An 18,093-nucleotide genomic window follows, 5' to 3' on the forward strand; every position below is an offset into this window, starting at 1 on the left:
TTAAAAAAAATAGTAATAATAATAATTACTCAAACATGTTTCCTTAGATCTCCTCTACTACAGAACTAGTTCTAGGAGTGAATTAAGCACAGAAAACCCATCTTTCCCATTATATCTAAGCAGCTTCATCCACCATTGCTTGGCTTACTGTGTATTACAGTTATAAGCAGTTTGGGGTGTTCATTTCTGAAACTTTGCTTTTTCCTTTAAAGACTGTATTATCTTTTGTTTGCTTTTCTGTTTATAATAGAATTTAAATTGTGATTTGGCAACCAGAAGCTCATAGTAATTTTCATAGGGTACTCTCTTGATTTTTGCTTATTTATACTTACTTTCATTTTTATATAGTTTTCTTTATATACTGCCCTATATTTTTCTTAAAGAAGCTGCTGACAGTGTCTGTAGTTTCCCTCTTAGGAAATCACTAACAATTTCCTTTCTATAACTGAACAGTTACTCTCTGTAGCTCTCAAATTCTCATTCCATGAATTGTAAACAAGAGTATTTTTGTCAATAAAGTGGATTTCTAATTTCTTCTCTTGCTGACACCATTTGTCAGATTAGATTATCAAATGTGACTAACCTGTACGAAAGTAACATGGAGAAAGTCCCAGAGTATCTTATGATCAGTTATTTATAGAGAGCTATTCGTGGACACAGACTCTACAGAGATCATTTTCAGTCCTGAAAATACCGCTTTCAACTTAATCACTTCTTCAAAGTGTGAAGCTTTCTCTCTTTCAGAAGGTGAGGAAAAAACTGCATTTTCTTGATTATTAGGAGAATTAGTACTGAAAAGAAACAAGTGTATGTACACATATTGTGTTGTACATATAGTCAAATTCTAGCCATTCCTTGTGTGTGTTTATTCTTAATGCGTTGCTCTTTCTTGATGCATGTGCAATTACAGAGCAAGACCTCGCAGTCACATGTTGCTGGATCAGGTAAATGGTGCAAGCTTGCTGTGAATTGCTGCTGCTTGACTTTAAGATGTTTCTATAAGTATTGCAAAGTTTCTAAGAGCTGTGTTGACAACTTCCTTTATTTTGCTGTGCTTGTTCATTTTGATCACTTATTTATCCTCACTTTTTATTATATTTTATTTTATTTTATTTTATTATCCCGTTCTGTGTTTTTGGCTTTGTTTGTTTGTTACTACTTGTTTATTTGTTTTCAGGCCAGCTCTCTTGAAAAACAGAAGTGGAAGTTTCGATGAGGTGAAAGGCTTGAGTCTAATAGAACTCCTTTGATTTTAACCTCTAATGCCAAGTAGTTGAATATGCTAAAGAATAGTGTGTCAGATAATCTATAGAATGTTTACATCTATGAGTAGATGTGCAGGTATGTGTTAACAAGGAATGAACAGTTGTGGTATATCTGTTCCCCATGGCTGTACATGATGTATATGAGATGATATATATGTCTGGTCTTTTTTCAATCAAACAATTTGATGCTGTTTCAATCAGAAGATAAATGTAGCACATAATGTTAGAACAGACTGTTAGCACTAACCTACAGTGTTGTTTTTTACTGCAGGATATGGCTCTAGTGATAACTTTGTGGCAACAGGTTGAGGAAATGTATTACCAGAAATGTTTGCGTCCTTCACCTACTGTTCACCACCTGGCCCCTGTGAACAAACAAAAGAAACATCCCAAATTTTGTTTCAGATCTGTTTTCCTGCTAAGGAACAATCAGAGCAGGACTGTGATGTTTGAGAGTATAGATTTAAGAGGGAAGGGCTACTTAAACTACCTCAAAATTATGTTTAACTTATTTTTGCTGCTTTCCAGTACGTAATACCAGAAAAAGTAGCTGTTCTGTATGTTCTTTCTGTAGAATAGAGATAAAAGCTAGCGTGTGCTGTTGGACTAGAAACCTTTATTATGTTCTAAACAAGACAGTTCTCTCTGGACTGGTCCAAACTGAATGCTTGGCAGAATGCTGGAGCTTGAGTTGGAGAAGTTCTGATTAAGTTAATTTAGGCTGTGCTTTGTTTCTCTTGATACTTAAACAGTGATTGCTGTTTCTATTACTCCAGACATAACCTGAAGATTTAACATCTGCATCCACTTAAATAGCAGTGTTTTCCTACAAAGAGGTGATCCAGGTTGTGCCGATTGGCTATGCATAATTCTGTTTACATATTTGATGATCATTCTGATGATGAAATCCCCACCCAGCAAGCTATTCAGGAAAGCTTACAAGATATTCATAAAATGGAAAGAAGTGCCAATGCAATAGAGGATGAAAGGTAATGAGTTACTACTTCTATTTTTGGTGGTTTCTTGGCATTATTACATGTCTGACCCTGTCTTGTGGATACCACAGGCCACTTGTAGCTTGTCTGTTCGGAGTTCTCCCTAGAAAAGCATGCCTATCTTGTCTAAAATTTGGAATATATGAAGCTTTCTGGTGACAGCTTTTCTAATAACTAAAAGCCTAATATCTTAATGAATGCAAGGGTTTGTTGAAGAAAAGCAAATATTAAAAAAACCAACAGGTTGGTGTGGCAGCTTTTCCTCGTTTTAGTATTTAACTGTTGTCCTTTGCTGGAAAGCCAAAATTTATAGTGGCACAAGAAGACCTACAAAAATGCATTTTAATGTGTTACACTGACAAAACTCACACAAGTTAAAGAACTCTAATGTTGTTTAGACTTGAATGGCTTAAACTAATGTGTAATTATGAACTGAATGTCTCATTAATTATAGCACTGTAATGTTGTGTTTATGCAGTTTCCTGTGTGTTGCAAGCAAAGAACGTGAAGAGATAATTGCTGCAATCCGGACAGTTAAGTACAAATACACCACACCACAACCCTCTGTCTAGGAATCACAATGCCCACATTCTGTGTTTGATCAGCTATTTTAAGTGCAGTTTTTCTTTATGTAGTTTTGGAGAGAGTTAGGCAACTGAAAACAGGGCACACAACAGCTAGCTTTTATTAAATAGGAACACAGTAATGGAGTGGGTTCAGATATCATTCCTCTCTGAGATTGAGGTACTTGGTCTCCTAGAATCAAGGATGAATGCCAGTCCTTTCTTATAAAATTAACTAACAGGATAGCAACGTCCCTATTAGTTAATGCCTCATTAACCAATGTTTGCCACTTTGTGAGATAACCAGATTGAAATCCCTTCTCTACCTGAAGTGTGCCAGAATTATTCTTATGTGGGAGGCTGTTTGTCTGTTCTCTTGAAACTTGCTTTTTTTGATAGAATCACTTTACATATTGAGTCACAGAGATAGCTAAAAAAGGAGTGTAAGAAGGACAGCTGTTAGACAGTTGTTAGGACAGTGGTGTGACAGTGGGAAGCCTTCTGTCCAGTCCATATACACATAGCAAGTAGTTACAGAAATATTTACTGGAGTAAGAATCACGACCTGAAGGCTCCTTTGGAAAAGCAGATGCAATAACTGTACGACACAATGCAGAATGTGCTGAGACTCTAGTTAAACTTTGTGTCTAGTCTAATGAATATACAATTCTTTGAAAGCAGTCTATCACAGTACCTTATAGTTGTAGCTAATAGGAGAGCAGACTGCCTTCTTCCAGGAATGGTGGGATAAAACAAACAGTCAGGACCTCTACTTACAGGCATTCTCGTCAGCTGAAGTTTCATTGCTTCTCCACAAGATATCAAATTGAAAACATAATCACTTCTGTTAATTAGAATTCCAGTAAGGGTTTTAGTAGAAGGAGGAATGAGTTTCATCTCAGTTGTCAGCTTAATTTTACTTTTGCCAACCTGAATATTTTCCATACAATTTCACTAGGACACCTGTTTGCTTAATACACTAAAATCCTCTGCACTGTTATACATGAGAGGAATGTAATTTAAGTATTTTAGCTGTATTAATTATAAGCAAGTGTATCCTTCAAAATGCTTTGAGTCAGTGTGAATCACTGATTATTCCATTCACGTAAACCACCCTTTGATAAAAAAATTGCTTTGATAAGGTATGGGGTTTTTTTTATTCTTGATATGCTGCTGGGATAAGTATCACTCAATATGTTATTTGTTTTAATTTTATGATGAGTAATGAGATACACATCTGTTCCAAAATATCACAGGCCAAGAAGAGGCCTTGAAGAAGTTGGTGAGCCACAGTTCTGCTTTTGAGGAAGCAGATCAGCAAGGCTGGCTTCCTATGCATGAGGCTGCAGCTCAGCTAAATAAGAACATCCTTGAAATAACTTTAAAAGGTATGGGGTGCTTTCTGGTTTTCCACCAGAATGTTTTACAAAGCTAGATTTGATGAATAACTTCAGCTTCAGATGTGTACTGCTTTTCTGAATTCCAGCCTCCCGTTCTGTTACATGGGAACAGACCACACTGAGAGGGGAAACACCTCTCATGGTGGCAGTCAGAAACTGCTTTTTGGAAAACGTCCACTTTCTACTGCTCAATGGTTGCAATCCCAATATTAAGAATGAAGATGGAGATTCTCCTTTAGTTGTAGGTGAGTGTCTTATTTGGGGGTAGGGAGGTGAGAGAATGAGGTGAGTTTGTAGTTACATGCAGTAGGTTGCAATTTTACGTATTTGACTTGTGCAGAGTTTAAAATTTTTTGTTATGAGGAGCACAAAATGTTAATTTCAGCATTGAATGTATTGTCTGTCTGTCTTAAAAGATATCAGGGCTTCAGTTGAGCTGACATTCCACATTAGGGACTGTCACTACAAAGTTCTGAGCATTATTTGTTAATTGAAGTATTGTCCTTTCCCTCACTGTCTTGACAGATCAGGCTTGCTAAGATAAGGACACAGTCATTTTGTATGTGGCACAGTCACTTTAGTCTTTGTTTCATGCTTATGGTAATTGCCTGTGATGATTAACGGAGCAGGCCAGCTCCTGACTGCAGTAAGTGCCCCAGTATGTGATCTCCATCTAGTGGCAGGGAAGGCTGCAACAGGAACCAGCAGAAAAGGAGATTATCATAAAATTATTCCTAATTTATGATACCCTGTAGAGAAGGAACAGACTTGGTGAGAAGTTAAACCTTTCAGCACGATGTTTCTTGGTGTATAAATAGCAGTGCTGGGAACAGCTTGAGCTTCCCGGGGCTGCCACCCAGCAGAAACTAGGCAACAGTCTGACATTCTGGCTAATGCTTTCATTATTTTCTTACAGCAATTAAGCACAATTCATATGAGGTTGCCTCCTTGTTGATAAATTTTGGAGCAAAGGTGAATTTGCCATGTATCCACAAGAGGACTGCTTTACACGAGGCTGCCAGGCTTGGCAGAAAGGATCTGGTGATGCTTCTGCTTCGTTCTGGGGCAGATCCTGATCCTCGCAGTGGATATGGGCTCACACCTCTAGCGCTGGCTGCACAAGCTGGACATACAGAAATTATGGAGCTCTTATTGCAAAAAGGTGAGACGTTATTATGTAGGAAGAGGAGGCTTAGGGCAGGGGGATCTGCCAACGTTAGCAGTATCTGATGGGAGGGTGTTAGGAAGGCAGACCCAGATTCTTCTCCTTGCAAGTGGCAATGGACACAAGTTGAAACCTAGGAAATTCTATCTGAACACAGCAAAACACTTTTTTTTTTCTGTGAAGGGTGTTGAACATTGGAGTAGGTTGCCCAGAGAAGTAGTGGAGTCTCTGTGCTTGGAAATCCTCAACAGCCTACTAGAGCTGAGCCTGGGACAGTATCTCGTCTCTGGAGGGGGACAGTGATTTTTGCTGGATATTTACGGTGACCACTGTGAAAATCCTCAATGCTTCTTTCCAGGTGCTGATGTTCTTTCACAGGCAATGGATTATTCTTCTGTATTATTTGAAGCAGCAGGAGGAGGAAATCCAGACTCTCTGAATCTTTTGCTAGAATATGGGGCTGATGCTAATGTGCCAAAGCACTCGGGTCATTTACCAATCCACAGAGCTGCGTATAGAGGACACTTTCTGTGAGTTAATGTAAACCAAGTAATAGTGAGACCAAAGATATTAATTTTACTGATGTTAAATTTGTAACCAATAAGTAAGAAACAGCTCTTCAAATCCAGGGTTGTTCTGTTGTGCTTAAAAATCTAAGAATGTTATATTCCCCTATTAATACATATATTTAAATTGCATTTAAATGTTGTGTTAATTTGAATGTATTGTTTGAATGTCAGTAGAATGCTGTGTTATGTTAGTTGTGTGTTGTAGGAATTAATACTGTTGTGTTAATTCCCTAATTCCTAGGGGCTGTGCAACAGCACAGCGCTCTTGACGTCCCCAGAGAGCTCTCATTGAGAAGGAATGATTATTCTGCTAGCATAGAATGCAGTGTTCGTGAAGAGCAGTATTAAAATTTATGACTAGTAATGTAAAATCATAGTATCCATTGCTGGCTGCTTTATCCTTAGCAATTAATGCAGAGGTACAGCATGCAGTGGTACTGATTTGGCAGATTAAGACTATGGAATATAGTCAGAATGAACTGTAAAGCCCAGCAACATGAAGATTGAGCTGTGTGACCAGATTCCCTTATTGTCTTTATTTTTCTCCTTCAGTGCCTTGAAGAATTTAGTTCCAGTTACTAATTTTGATGCCATTAAAGAAAGCGGAATAAGTCCAATTCACTCAGCAGCAGCGGGAGCACATCCTCAGTGCCTCGAGTTTCTCCTCAAGTCTGGGTTTGATGCCAATTTTATGCTGGATCAAAGAATTCGCAAAGGCTACGACGACCGCCGGAAATCAGCCCTGTACTTTGCTGTTTCCAATGGGGATATCAGTTCAGCACAGCTGCTGTTGAATGCTGGAGCCCTGCCAAACCAGGATCCCATCAACTGCCTCCAAATAGCCTTGAGAATGGGCAACTATGAGTTAATGAATTTACTGCTCCGGCACGGGGCCAATGTTAACTACTTCTGCAGAGTGAACACAACGCATTTCCCGTCGGCTCTGCAGTATGCTCTGAAAGATGAAGTCATGTTAAGAATGCTGATGAACTATGGCTATGATGTGCACCGCTGCTTCGATTGCCCGCGGGGAGATGTGTCCCATTCCCAGTACGTGACTGATGGATGGACTTCTACTGTTATCAAAGATACAAAGGTGAGTACATCACATGGCTTCGTATGTTTCGTTTTCCTGGCGGTGTCATTTGTAAAGCTAAATGAAAATGTACTTAAATTGATCTGTCAGAAACAAAAGTTTTAAACGCTTTACTCATAAAATTAGGAATAGACAGCGCTTTCAAATTAAATTAACATTGCCACGAGACCTAGTTCATGGCAATAAATTATCATAATCTGTATTTTGCAATTGTGAAAATACAGCTAATGACTAGCACAGAATTTGCTCGCTTGTCCATGCTGCGAAAGCAGGAACTTAAAGACTGGCTTGCGAGCTGTACTGTATCATGTCACTAATACTGGAAGTTTGATGTAGGGACCCACCTGATAAACCTGGAGTGACCTAAGCAAGTTCCTGGATACACCTCTCAGACCCACTGTTACACAGATTTTAAAGTCCATTCGAATGTAAGAAGCCTTTATTTAATTTGAAGATCATCGAATGACTTAGGTTCGAAGGAATCTCATCCAGTTCCAACCTCCTGCCATGGACTGGTTGCCCCCCACCAGCTCAAGCTGCCCAGGGCCCCATTCATGTCCTTGAGCACCTGCAGGGATGGGGTACCCACAGCTCTGGGCAGCCGTGCCAGTGCCTCACTGCCCCGGTACAGAATTTCTTCCTAACATCTAACCTACATCTCCCTCTTGTAGCTTAAAGCCGTTTCCCCTTGTCCTGTGACTGCCTGACTGTCTAACAAGTCAGTCACCTTCCTGCTTACCTGTTCCCATCAAGTACTGGAAGGCTACATTGTCTCTCCAGACTCATCTTTTCTCCAAGCTAAACAAGCCCAGTTCCCTCAGCCCCTCCCCAAAAGGAGAGGTGCTCCAGCCCTCTGATCATCTTAGTGACCCTCCTCTGGACCTGCTCCACCAGCTGCACGTCCTTCCTGTGCTGGGTGCCCCAGGCCTGGGTGCAGTACTCCAGATGGGGCCTCACAAGGGCAGAGCAGAGGGGGACAATCACCTCCCTCTCCCTGCTGCCATCCCTTTGTTGGTGCCACCCAGGATACTGTTGGCTTTCCAGGCTGCAGGAGCTCACTGCTGGCTCATGTCCAGCTTTTCATCCACCAGGACCCCCAAGACATTTGCAGGGCTGCTCTCTATGAGTTCTCCCAGTATATTCTCATGCCTGAGATTGCCTCAACCTTGCACTTGGCTTCATTAAACCTCATTAAATTGGGTGCCTGCTTTTCAAGTGTGTCCAGGTCTCTCTGGATGGTGTCCTTCCCTTTTGTTGTTAGCTGCACCACTCAGCTTGGTGTCATCAGCAAACTTGCTGAGGACGCACTCAATTCCACTGACACAGGCATGTGGTGCACTGGGCTGGTGGGTCCCGTTTGGCAGGCTGGGACACAGATCTCTCCCAGCAATGTCCAGGAAGTTTAAATCTCCTATTGAGGTTTAAGAATTCCTCGTCAGGAATGATAGCATGTCTTTTTAAGCATTAGGTACCAGATATACAGCTGTTAAAGCTCATTTTTGGTTCTAGCCTAGTACAAAATAACATCTCTCAGATTTTCAGATCGCACTGCAGGCTCGATACAAGCTGTGACAGCCCTAGAGCTCCTCTAACAGGCACTGCTTCCTGCTGTTCTGCAGTTATAAAATTGCTCTTGTCCTGCAGAGAAGGAAGTAATCTACAGAAGTATTGGATGTTTTCCAATTAAAATGTTTTGTTTCCATCAGTTCTGTGAAGTGATAACCTTGTCATGGCTGAAGCATCTTTGTGGGAAAGTAGTGCGAGTAATGTTAGATTATGTTGATCATGTTAACATCTGCTGGAAGCTGGAAGCAGCTCTCAAAGAACAGGAGCTCTGGCCAGACATCAATTCAATTTTAAGTAAGTATCTGATAGATTTGAAACAGCAGACTAACTGCTCTGGGATTGGGACCTTTTTGTTGGTGCTATTTTAGATTTGTTTTTGTCCCCTGAGGGTTGGTTAAGCCAAAAGTTATGTTTTGAGGAGAAGGTATTTCTGAAAAGAAAATCAGTCTATGTAGTGTTTAACGTCAGATAACTCTGTCTGATAGCTGTGACAGACTGTAACAGCACAGGTTATGTGGAGCAGCTGAGAATTTCCAGTGTAACGTAGGCAATAAAATCCTCTTCAGTAGGAGAAAAGCTTTTCCCTCACCTCAAGTTGATGGACAACTCTAATAAACTATCTAGAAGTGAGAGATTTGAATTTTAGCCTAGCTTAATTCTGTGTCCTTTTTATTAGAACACAGATTAAAAACAAGGACATGAAAATTCTGATTTTTAGTAGCTTCTTGAGGCTGGCAAAGAGCTGGCACCAGTTATTTGGGGTTACTTTCCCCAAACTTTACTACTTACATCTGTAAAATAAGCATAATTTGTTGAGCTAGCCGATTGTCAGCTGATTGATAGCTGATAAAGGCATGGGCTGAGGTCCAGGGCCCAGATCTGACAGGGACAGGCACCCAAGGACAGGCAGTAAAATGTGGAGTGGTTTTGGATAGGTGTAGGGCAGTGAGCAGTTGCACCAAATGATCAAGGCACTCATTAATGTCAATCTCTGGTTCCCAGCAAATCCTCGCTCCCTGAAGCATCTTTGTCGCCTGAAGATACGGGAATGCATGGGCCGGCTGCGTCTGCGTTGTCCTGTCTTCATGACCTTCCTCCCACTGCCAAATTGCTTGAAGGACTACATTCTGTACAAGGAATATGACCTCTATGGACCGGAAAGTTTCTTGGGAACCTCCAGTGTCAACTGCACATAATTATTCTGTATTTTGAAGGGAACGTCGAGGTGGGTAAGACAAAAGTATTTTCTCCTTTGGGATTTTATCTCACGTATACTGAGATAGATAGATATATACTGAGTGTCAGTGTTCTCCCAGTCATTCCCTGAAATAAATGGCTAGAAGCCCGAAATATAAATAGTGGTGATCCCATGCTACATATACACTATAAAGTGAAGGCTATGTGAATGGCTATGGCCATACTACTTAAAATGCTTTGAGTGAAGACGTAAAGAACCATTACAATCACTGGTACGGCTCTGAGCCTTGCGTCTGTGTGTGAGGAGAAAGCCTGGCATAACACGTAACCCTACTTTCAATTGCAGTGTTACATTCAGGGCCTTCAAGTAAACGGGATGACAGCGTTTCTGAAATGTTAATTCTGTATCTCATTACCAAGCACTAATACGTCTCATTCACTGTATAGTTGATGATGAGTGTGTCTTTGGACAGCACCTAAAAGAAAGCCAAGTTCTGGAGAGAGCAGTTCTGCAACTTCACCTCCAGTAGGTGCAGCTACAGCTTACGGAGCATTTACCTGAAAGCAGTCACGCTTGTCTCACTGTGCACATGCCTGATCCTTCAAAAAATGCTACCTATGCTAGTCTGTCTTAAAAAAAAAAAAAAACAAAACAAAAAATCAACAGAATACATTTGGTATTAATAGTATTTATTCCTTCATTATCAGTTAAGCATAGATTTTCTAGTTATACATGCATCTGTATTCACTTAGAGTTACATAGTTCAAAAGTCTGCTTTTCTCCAGAAAAATCTACAAATCTTATAAAATACAAATTTAACCGTAATGTAGTATGACCCATTGCTTTTCACATGGTGTCTGTCACGTAATTAAGAAAACTAATGAAGCCAGTGAAAACAGGTGGAGGTACTCCCATTAATAGTTGTGCTGGTATAGCTTCTGTACAAATGAATTCTGATGGTGACCATAACTGCAGCTCCGTACAACGTGCTACACGTTGTCATCTAACAGAGCAACATGTGCACTAAAACAGCCAGCAGAGATAGAAAGGGTTTTTTCTTCTAACGTTCAGTCTTTGATTGTTGCAGAAATTACCAGCATTCCCAAGTAGAGAGACTTCCTCTGAGGAGAGCTGGCTGATATGATTAAAGTTAAGAGAATTGAGATGCACTTTCCAAGAGAGAGATTCAGCTGCATGTTAGGGCTTGGTTTAATGGAAAGGAATGCATCCTGTCATCAGTAACGGCACACCCAGAATGTCACTACTAGGGAAGAAGCAGTTCTTGTATCAGGACAAATTCCACTCAGAAAGTTACTATGCTTAAGCTTTTACGTAACCTACAAAATGCTGACTGAAGTTTTGGCATAATACGTACTATTGGTGCTTCCAAGATTAAGACACAACAATCAAAGCTGAATTAAGTAGGGATGCTACTGGAGGTCTGTAATACAGCTATTCAGGGACAAACGTGTAAGTCTCAAACATTGCAAAAATCACTTACACTTCACTAGAACAGGACCAATCCAGAACATCATCATAAGAATTTGACCACTCCACTGCATTATAAAAGTGACCTGAAAGATTGTACAAAATCCTTGGCTTGCAATATAAACTTCATTAGGAATACAAGTGCAATCACAATGACACACACCAACTTATTCTTGTCATGATAACTTAGATACCACTACGGCATGACAAAAACACAGCTTACTGCTTGGGTAGAAAGAAAAACCTTGGAGATTGATAGACTTGCAAGAAATTCTGTAAAACAGAGCAAAGGAGAGAAAGTAAGATACCAGTTCTTGCTGTTGGACTAAATATCTCAACTGAACTCACTGAGCAGAGGCAGGATTTCTTTCTTTGAGTGTGTCAGCTCTGGAGATAATAAGGGACTGTGCAACAACACAGCTTTCTGCACTGGCTTCTCCTAAATTCTGTGCACCTTCTTTAATTCATCAGACTTCACCTTGAACATATGACCAGCCAATATTTTTCTGCAGTGGAAATAAATTATATCTTTATAAAAAGGCTCAGCTGCATCAGGTTTGTCAGCTGTGGTTTTGCATCCATACAAAGATGTCATTTGTCTGCATGTCTCTGAGCTCTTAAATATTACTTGCCTGTTAGTTGGTAAGCTGTCTCGATATAATTTCCAACTTAAAAATATTACAGAAATAACAGACTATCAAATCCACACTTGCTCACACAACACACACGTTCCCAGGTCTGTGTGACTAAGCTGCATATGACTATCAGCTCGTCCTCTGGTTTGGACTTCTAGAAATCTATTCATGGCCATAATTAAGTACTTGGTATTAGTTACAATGCAATGAAATGCATGCCTGTAGTTTGCCCACACTTCTTATGTATTTTGATATTCACACTGCTACATTCATACAGAACGTATGTAGAGCAGAACAACTGCGAGCAAGAGGTGCATGGCCTACATCGTGTAATAAACTTAACATCCCATTACACAAGTAGTTTCTGAAATAATACTGTGTTCACATGAAGCAAATTACAGCTTCAGCTGGAAGTGCTCAGAAGACCAGTCCTTAAGTAAAGGCAACAGGAAATATGAAACAGGCAAAATAAATTACGAGAAAGGAAACCAGCCAGTAATTTATTGAAATAACAGGCTGTGAAACCTTACCACAGTCATTCCCAGGAGAACACAAGGTGTTCATATTACAGGTTGTACTCTCAAAGTAAATATTAAGTACTCTAATTTTTTTAATTAAGAAACATGTTTGCTGATGAAGTAGTTCTGCAATTCATAGTTCAAAGGGTATCAGAAAGATTTTCTGAGGGGAGGAGGACATGGATAAAAGCTCAGCAGCTATTCTTTGCCTTGTGGTAGTTCTATCCACGGACCCAGGTGCTCCTCCCTTTAAGTGGCACTGAGTAATTCTCATCCCACTGCTAATTCATTGTAATGTTCCATTTTAGCATCCTGATCTCCTACAACTTGCCCTTTGCTCCTGCAGCTTTCATCACTTTTCCAGAAGCTTTTAACTCTGTCTTTTTGCTCATTTTACACCAGCAAAACTCTCCTAAACAGCAAAAAAAAGCCACCTCATTTCATTCATGCATGTCACTTTTTTTGAAGTGCTGCTCTCCTCATTTATTTCCCTTCTTTTCAGAGGGTGAGGAGAAAAGAATCATTCACTGCAAGTGAAAGGCAACTCGATCCTATGCTGTCTGATTAAGAAAACTACGTTTAATGGTATAGATAGTAAAACATGAACTAAAACTGGAGTAATTCCCATCAGATATCATTTAATCTGAAAAATTTTATAACAGCAATGTAGTGCACCAGATTTTTCTCTTGATTGCCTCCTCATAGTTGTATATTTATGTCCAAAACATAATGGGTGGGTTCAAGAAAAGATAACTCAGCTCTCTGCCCTCTCTCCAGTAAGGCACCCTGTCAGCAGTACCTTTTGATGAGGTTGCTGATCTGTTAGCTGTCTTCCTCCTGGTGCTGTGGCCACCGCAGCTCATCTCACTCTGACAGCTTGGTGACCAGATTCGTGGAGCAGACTCTGTGGTGTTGCTGAATTAATTTACCTTTAGCACGTAATCAAGGAAGACACAGTAAATTTGGTGGTTAAAGGTTGGACTAGATGATATTAGTCATCTTCTCAACCTTAATGACTTTATTAATTTGAGCTGTGCTGGCATGTTATTTCATAGAAAATAGAAATCATTACATACCAAAAAAAAAAAAAATCCAAGAGAAAGACAAACTGAAGCAACTTGTAGAGATAAACCGGCTGCCATGTAAATAGATACAGGCAGGAAAAGAAAAGAAAAAAAAAAAGCATTTGCTGCCTTTCTGCATGTTTTTGTTGAAAATAGAAGTAGCCTCTTCAAGATGAGAATGCAAGACTAGATAGGAAGTAAATGCCACTTAAGTTTTTGTTTGTTGTTGTTTGTTTTGAAAGCCTTAGATGTGCACGGTCCATGAGACACTATGAAGGCAACATCTGGCCGCGGGCTGATGCCACAAGGTCTGACTGGGTAACAGCTAAAGCAGGTACTTCTGCGAGCTACTGGCTACTCTGAGGACGAACGTGCTGAAACAGAAGGAAGAGACCCTGGAGCCTCTCTCTTGCTCAGTCTCCCACTCCACCTCCTCTTTAAAATACTGTGAGCGCTTCCACAGCTGCTCAGTCCCTGCTGTACGCTGTGGTGCCAGTGGCACCATGAGAGCAATGCTCCCTTTTCTTTGCTGTGACAGGAGGCAGATGCAGTTGGTTGCTGCATAGAAATGCTTGTCTATCTCCAGCATAAAAAGCAAGAGATTGCCTTTGTCAGCCTATGCAAAACAACTTCTGAGCAATTAAGGACGGTGTTCCTTTTTTGCACAGCCATCTAGCACAGAGGTCCTGAAATTCCTCACTTACTCAGCACCATGCAATTCTAGCTATGAAGGGCTGGGCTGAAAGCCAAAGACTAAAAATGCTCTGCAATGAACTGTAAAACACTCTTAACCATTATAAAACATCTTAGAATATATTCTTCTCTTTCTACATTTTCTGTTATGCTCAGGCCACTATTAGAGAGACATCTGTTCCATTGGAGTTTAGTATTTATAGTAATTAGTGCAAAAATAAATATTTCTTCTTACTTCAAACACGTTTTCTCTTCTGGATCAAAAGATGAATGCACATTTAGTATTATACAAAATAAATATTACACAGGGTATGGACCATGGAGTTCAGGCTTATGAGGTATAAACAGAGACTGCTTTGAAAAATGCGTTAAGAGACCAACTTCAGGATGTAGACTAGCATCGTCTTTTACTTCTCTTTGCAAAAGACAGTTCCATAGAAAGACTAAAAAAGCTTTAACTCATTTTCAGCAAATGCAGTTACTGGTAGCAAGGCCTTTATGGATTCAGATTTTTTCAAGTGGTGGAATTCAATGTTTCTGCAACTCTGTGCATGTTTTTACTGAAAATGAACTCGGCAGCTTACTGCTTTTCTTTACACACTGGGGAAAAACCAGGAACATGGCACTTAGACATTATATATTTACTATTTGATAAGGAATTTTTAATGCACTCCTCATGCAGCAAAGTGCAATTGCATCTCTTCAGCTCTTACCTATGTCTGACAAGTATTTTCTTTTAATCTCCTGTTCAAAGAAGCCTTTAAATCACAAAAAAAAAGACAGTACCATACAGTGCAATATGAAACAAACACTATGATCCTTCTTTCTACAACTATTGCACATCCCATTGATGTTAATAAGGATTTTTCTTTAACTGTAAGAACAGTTATGTGCAACAAGTTCTATAAAGCTTAGTACTGTCTTATCTGGACCCCCACTTTTGTTTCCAGCAAGGTGTTCTGCAAACTGCAGTGTAAAGAACAAATTTCAGTACTGCTCAAGTTCAGTGAGAGCTTAAGTTTCATTTCCAAAGCAGTCAATTGCACAGATGAGTACACGGAAAAAAGAAAAATCCATCTTTTTCCCTTCCTGCAGAGAATTCTTTGAGAAAACATAATTTTTGAAAAAAAGAATGGTGATGCTACCATGTCTATCTGGCATACAAAAGAGGAACTGACATGAAAGTGGAAATCACTTAATTGAGAAAGAAACAGCAAGGCATATTAGGGTCTAGACATTGTGAAGTCTTTTATATAATACAACAGACCCTCCACCTGTATTTCACTTCTTGTAAAACTTATATCCATGATTCCAATTTTAATTTACTAGGCAACCTTAGGTTTCAGATTCCCTTTTCTTCTTTCCATCCTCTCCTAAATCGCTGTCTTCTGACTGGCTGCTGCTAAGGACTACAAACTGTCCTTCTCCACTGCTAGGGTTTGATCTGTTGGAAGCAGCTATCAGTCGGCTTTGCTCCTCTAAGTCCTAATTAGAGAAAGGAGGGAGGAAAGAAGGAAATTAGAAAAATCATATTCACGTTAAAGCTCCCTAAGGTAGAAACAAAACACTATTACTAAGATTTGGACATTTGGGTTTCAAAAGTGACATCAGTAGGAAGTCACGTTTAACGTCTCTGTACCGGTAATCCATACAACACAGCAGGTCAGAACTAACAGCCTGGCCTACAGCCTGCTGCCTGCAGCCCCTGCCTCATCTCTAGCTGAATCTTCATCTCCAGTTGAACTGTCTCAGTGCATGCAGATGTTTACTTGCAGCCATATATAGGGCAGCTTGTGATAAGTGTTCCTTCAAGCACTGCTCTCAAATATGCCTATGAGGATGTCTGGTTGTTCATCTCCTCAGAAAAACTCTTCTGAAGAACTGTAATACAAAATTATACAGGATCTGCGCAGAAAATACTTCAGCAATTTCCACAATACTCCATCTGTGCTAAAGAATGTGATATTGCAACTGGAACTACAGAGCTACAAAACTAAACAGGAAAAAAACACAACAAAAATAGCATGAAAAGTAAGAAAAAGTAGGAAAGTGTACCTTTTCAATTTGTTTTTGTTTAGTCAGTTCTTTTTGTTGTTTCTCTTTGACCCTCTCCATTTCTTTTTGCTTTTCCGATGCTTTTCGATCCTGAAGAGCAAAAATGACAATAAAAGAAACAACTGCCCAGGGGGCTTGATATGCTGTGGGCTTATCTGAGTTCACTCAAACCTGCTAGGACACCTGATTATGCTTCTTTTAATGGACAGGTATGTTTGTTAAAGGTAAAAAGCAGATTCCAATCTTGAGTATTGTTCCAAGGCAGACTTTGGTGATTGGTCTTTTTATCTTGGGCTCAAATTCTATAAAGCAAATCCTTTTGAGTTCTCTACAACAGCATTCCTGCGTCTATAAGCATCTTGCAGACTATATTCTATTACACACACTAAATATGCCTTCTCCCTTCCATTCACAAGGATAATGTCCCCTAAGGAGATTCTTACCAGTTCTGCATGGAAAGCAATCTGTTTCGCCAGTCCAACGGAGTCACAAATCTAAATACAAATCAGATTTGAAATCATCTGTAAGAATCTAACAAAAACGCCTTTAAAAGCATGCCATGTTCCCAAATGAGGTATGATAGCATGCTAAAGCATGTTATCATACATAATAAAAATAAAGCATGTTACAGTTACTTCAACTACTGGGTTAACTTGTTTTCAGTACATAAACTCTCTCACAGAAACCACATAGAGAGCTGGAATGGAACTAACACCTTAGAATCCATGTCAGAAAATGACTGGAATCAGAAAATGAAAATGGATACGAATATAACCATCACCAATACCTTTTCCCCTTCATTATTTGATTCAAAGATATAGCAGATGGAAGTTTGTCGACTGTCAGCTCTCCCTCCTGAAGTTCTAAGCACAAATCCAAAGAGGCGCTTATTCTCCTGGTGTGTTGCATACAAGACTACATTGGGCAAAGGAAACTGCCAGAAAGGATCAAATACAGAGACATTAAAAGTGGTTTCAGACATTCTGCACAGATTTTCACTGCACTGCACGTTACTTCAATATCAAAAACACACAACCTGAGAAAGTTACAACCTGACTGAACATGTAATTGCCAAACGCCAAACAGTGGGTTGGAAGGGAATTACTGCAGATAAAAGAGGGGATTACATTTGCAATGACATTCAGTCGTCTTTCTAAATGTGAACACTTCTTACAAAATCTTCTTTTAAAAGAGGCATCTATACAAGCTGCATTTGTGAGCAGCTGCAAAGCTCTCAGCATTTGCTGCCAGCTCAAGGCTCTTTTCTATAACATTTTCTGCAAGAAGTTCAGCTCTCCTGAATCATGTAAGCAAGAAAAAAAAGATTACATTTCTGTATTATTTCAAGAAACGTGCTTTGTATTCTCAATTCCTAAAAGAAGTTGAAGCAGAAATTTCAAATGAGTCTTAGCACAGAAGTAAGCTTTCAAATTCTGAAGGCCCCCACTGCAGTTGTTACACACTGACAGCATGGGAGGAACACACGTACAGCACTCCACTTGCACCCAGTTCTTTATCTCGCCTGTAAAAGCTCACAGCTTTGGGGCAGTTCTGAACTTAATGCCACAAAGAAGGAAAAAAAAAAAAAAGGAAAACTATACACTGTTATATGAAAAATATTTCATATGCTTAGCATTTCCTTTGATAGAAATGATAACAACTTAGGGTCCCTGACAAATTGAGCACCTTTATAAGACCCAAATAAACTGAATTACCATAAACCATGCAGAGACATAGAGAGGGGAGGCATAGGTTTGAAATACAGAAAATAAAGACTGCTATTAATGAAGAATTAAGTCAGCCATGTTTGGTTCCGCATGAAA

General features: G+C 39.7%; 2 protein-coding genes across 11 annotated transcripts in view; one reads left to right on the forward strand and one right to left on the reverse strand.

Moving 5' to 3' along the window:
• Nucleotides 1-657: 657 nt before the first annotated feature.
• On the forward strand, nt 658-14,448 carry ASB14 (ankyrin repeat and SOCS box containing 14). Of its 9 annotated transcripts, none has more exons than XM_042880496.1 (13): nt 659-747; nt 911-944; nt 1,178-1,341; nt 2,018-2,254; nt 2,739-2,794; nt 4,080-4,211; nt 4,310-4,468; nt 5,140-5,385; nt 5,747-5,918; nt 6,510-7,053; nt 8,760-8,913; nt 9,622-9,844; nt 13,765-14,448. In XM_042880496.1, exons 4-12 carry the CDS (start codon nt 2,127-2,129, stop codon nt 9,813-9,815), a joined length of 1,785 nt encoding a protein of 594 aa, XP_042736430.1. In that variant the 5' UTR covers nt 659-747; nt 911-944; nt 1,178-1,341; nt 2,018-2,126; the 3' UTR covers nt 9,816-9,844; nt 13,765-14,448. The 9 variants fall into 9 exon arrangements, with proteins under 9 accessions (XP_042736439.1, XP_042736430.1, XP_042736432.1 ...); XM_042880498.1 differs by having other exon boundaries at nt 2,042-2,254; XM_042880499.1 differs by having other exon boundaries at nt 1,178-1,217.
• Nucleotides 10,490-18,093, reverse strand: part of APPL1 (adaptor protein, phosphotyrosine interacting with PH domain and leucine zipper 1) — a 29,541-nt gene continuing 21,937 nt past the window's right edge. The window contains exons 19-22 of one of the 2 annotated variants that reach the window (XM_042880495.1): nt 17,058-17,204; nt 16,714-16,764; nt 16,271-16,360; nt 10,490-15,700 (exon numbers count right to left, since the gene is read on the reverse strand). In XM_042880495.1, coding sequence (XP_042736429.1) covers nt 15,551-15,700; nt 16,271-16,360; nt 16,714-16,764; nt 17,058-17,204 — 438 coding nt within the window. In that variant the 3' untranslated portion in view covers nt 10,490-15,550. Of the gene's footprint in view, nt 15,701-16,270; nt 16,765-17,057; nt 17,205-18,093 lie in introns of those variants that run through there. The other variant, XM_042880494.1, reaches the window with a different exon arrangement.

The sequence above is a fragment of the Lagopus leucura genome, unplaced genomic scaffold (assembly GCF_019238085.1).
Source record: "Lagopus leucura isolate 7727_CA_CO unplaced genomic scaffold, USGS_WTPT01 Super-Scaffold_100026, whole genome shotgun sequence".
Classification (NCBI taxonomy): domain Eukaryota; kingdom Metazoa; phylum Chordata; class Aves; order Galliformes; family Phasianidae; genus Lagopus; species Lagopus leucura.

Bases quoted from the DNA above. Each gene is read 5' to 3' on its own strand.
- ASB14 (XM_042880505.1), top strand. From the start codon at position 2,127: ATGCATAATTCTGTTTACATATTTGATGATCATTCTGATGATGAAATC. The intron at 5,919-6,509 runs GTGAGTTAATGT...TTTCTCCTTCAG, and splicing joins GCGTATAGAGGACACTTTCT to TGCCTTGAAGAATTTAGTTC. The intron at 8,914-9,621 runs GTAAGTATCTGA...TCTGGTTCCCAG, and splicing joins AGACATCAATTCAATTTTAA to CAAATCCTCGCTCCCTGAAG.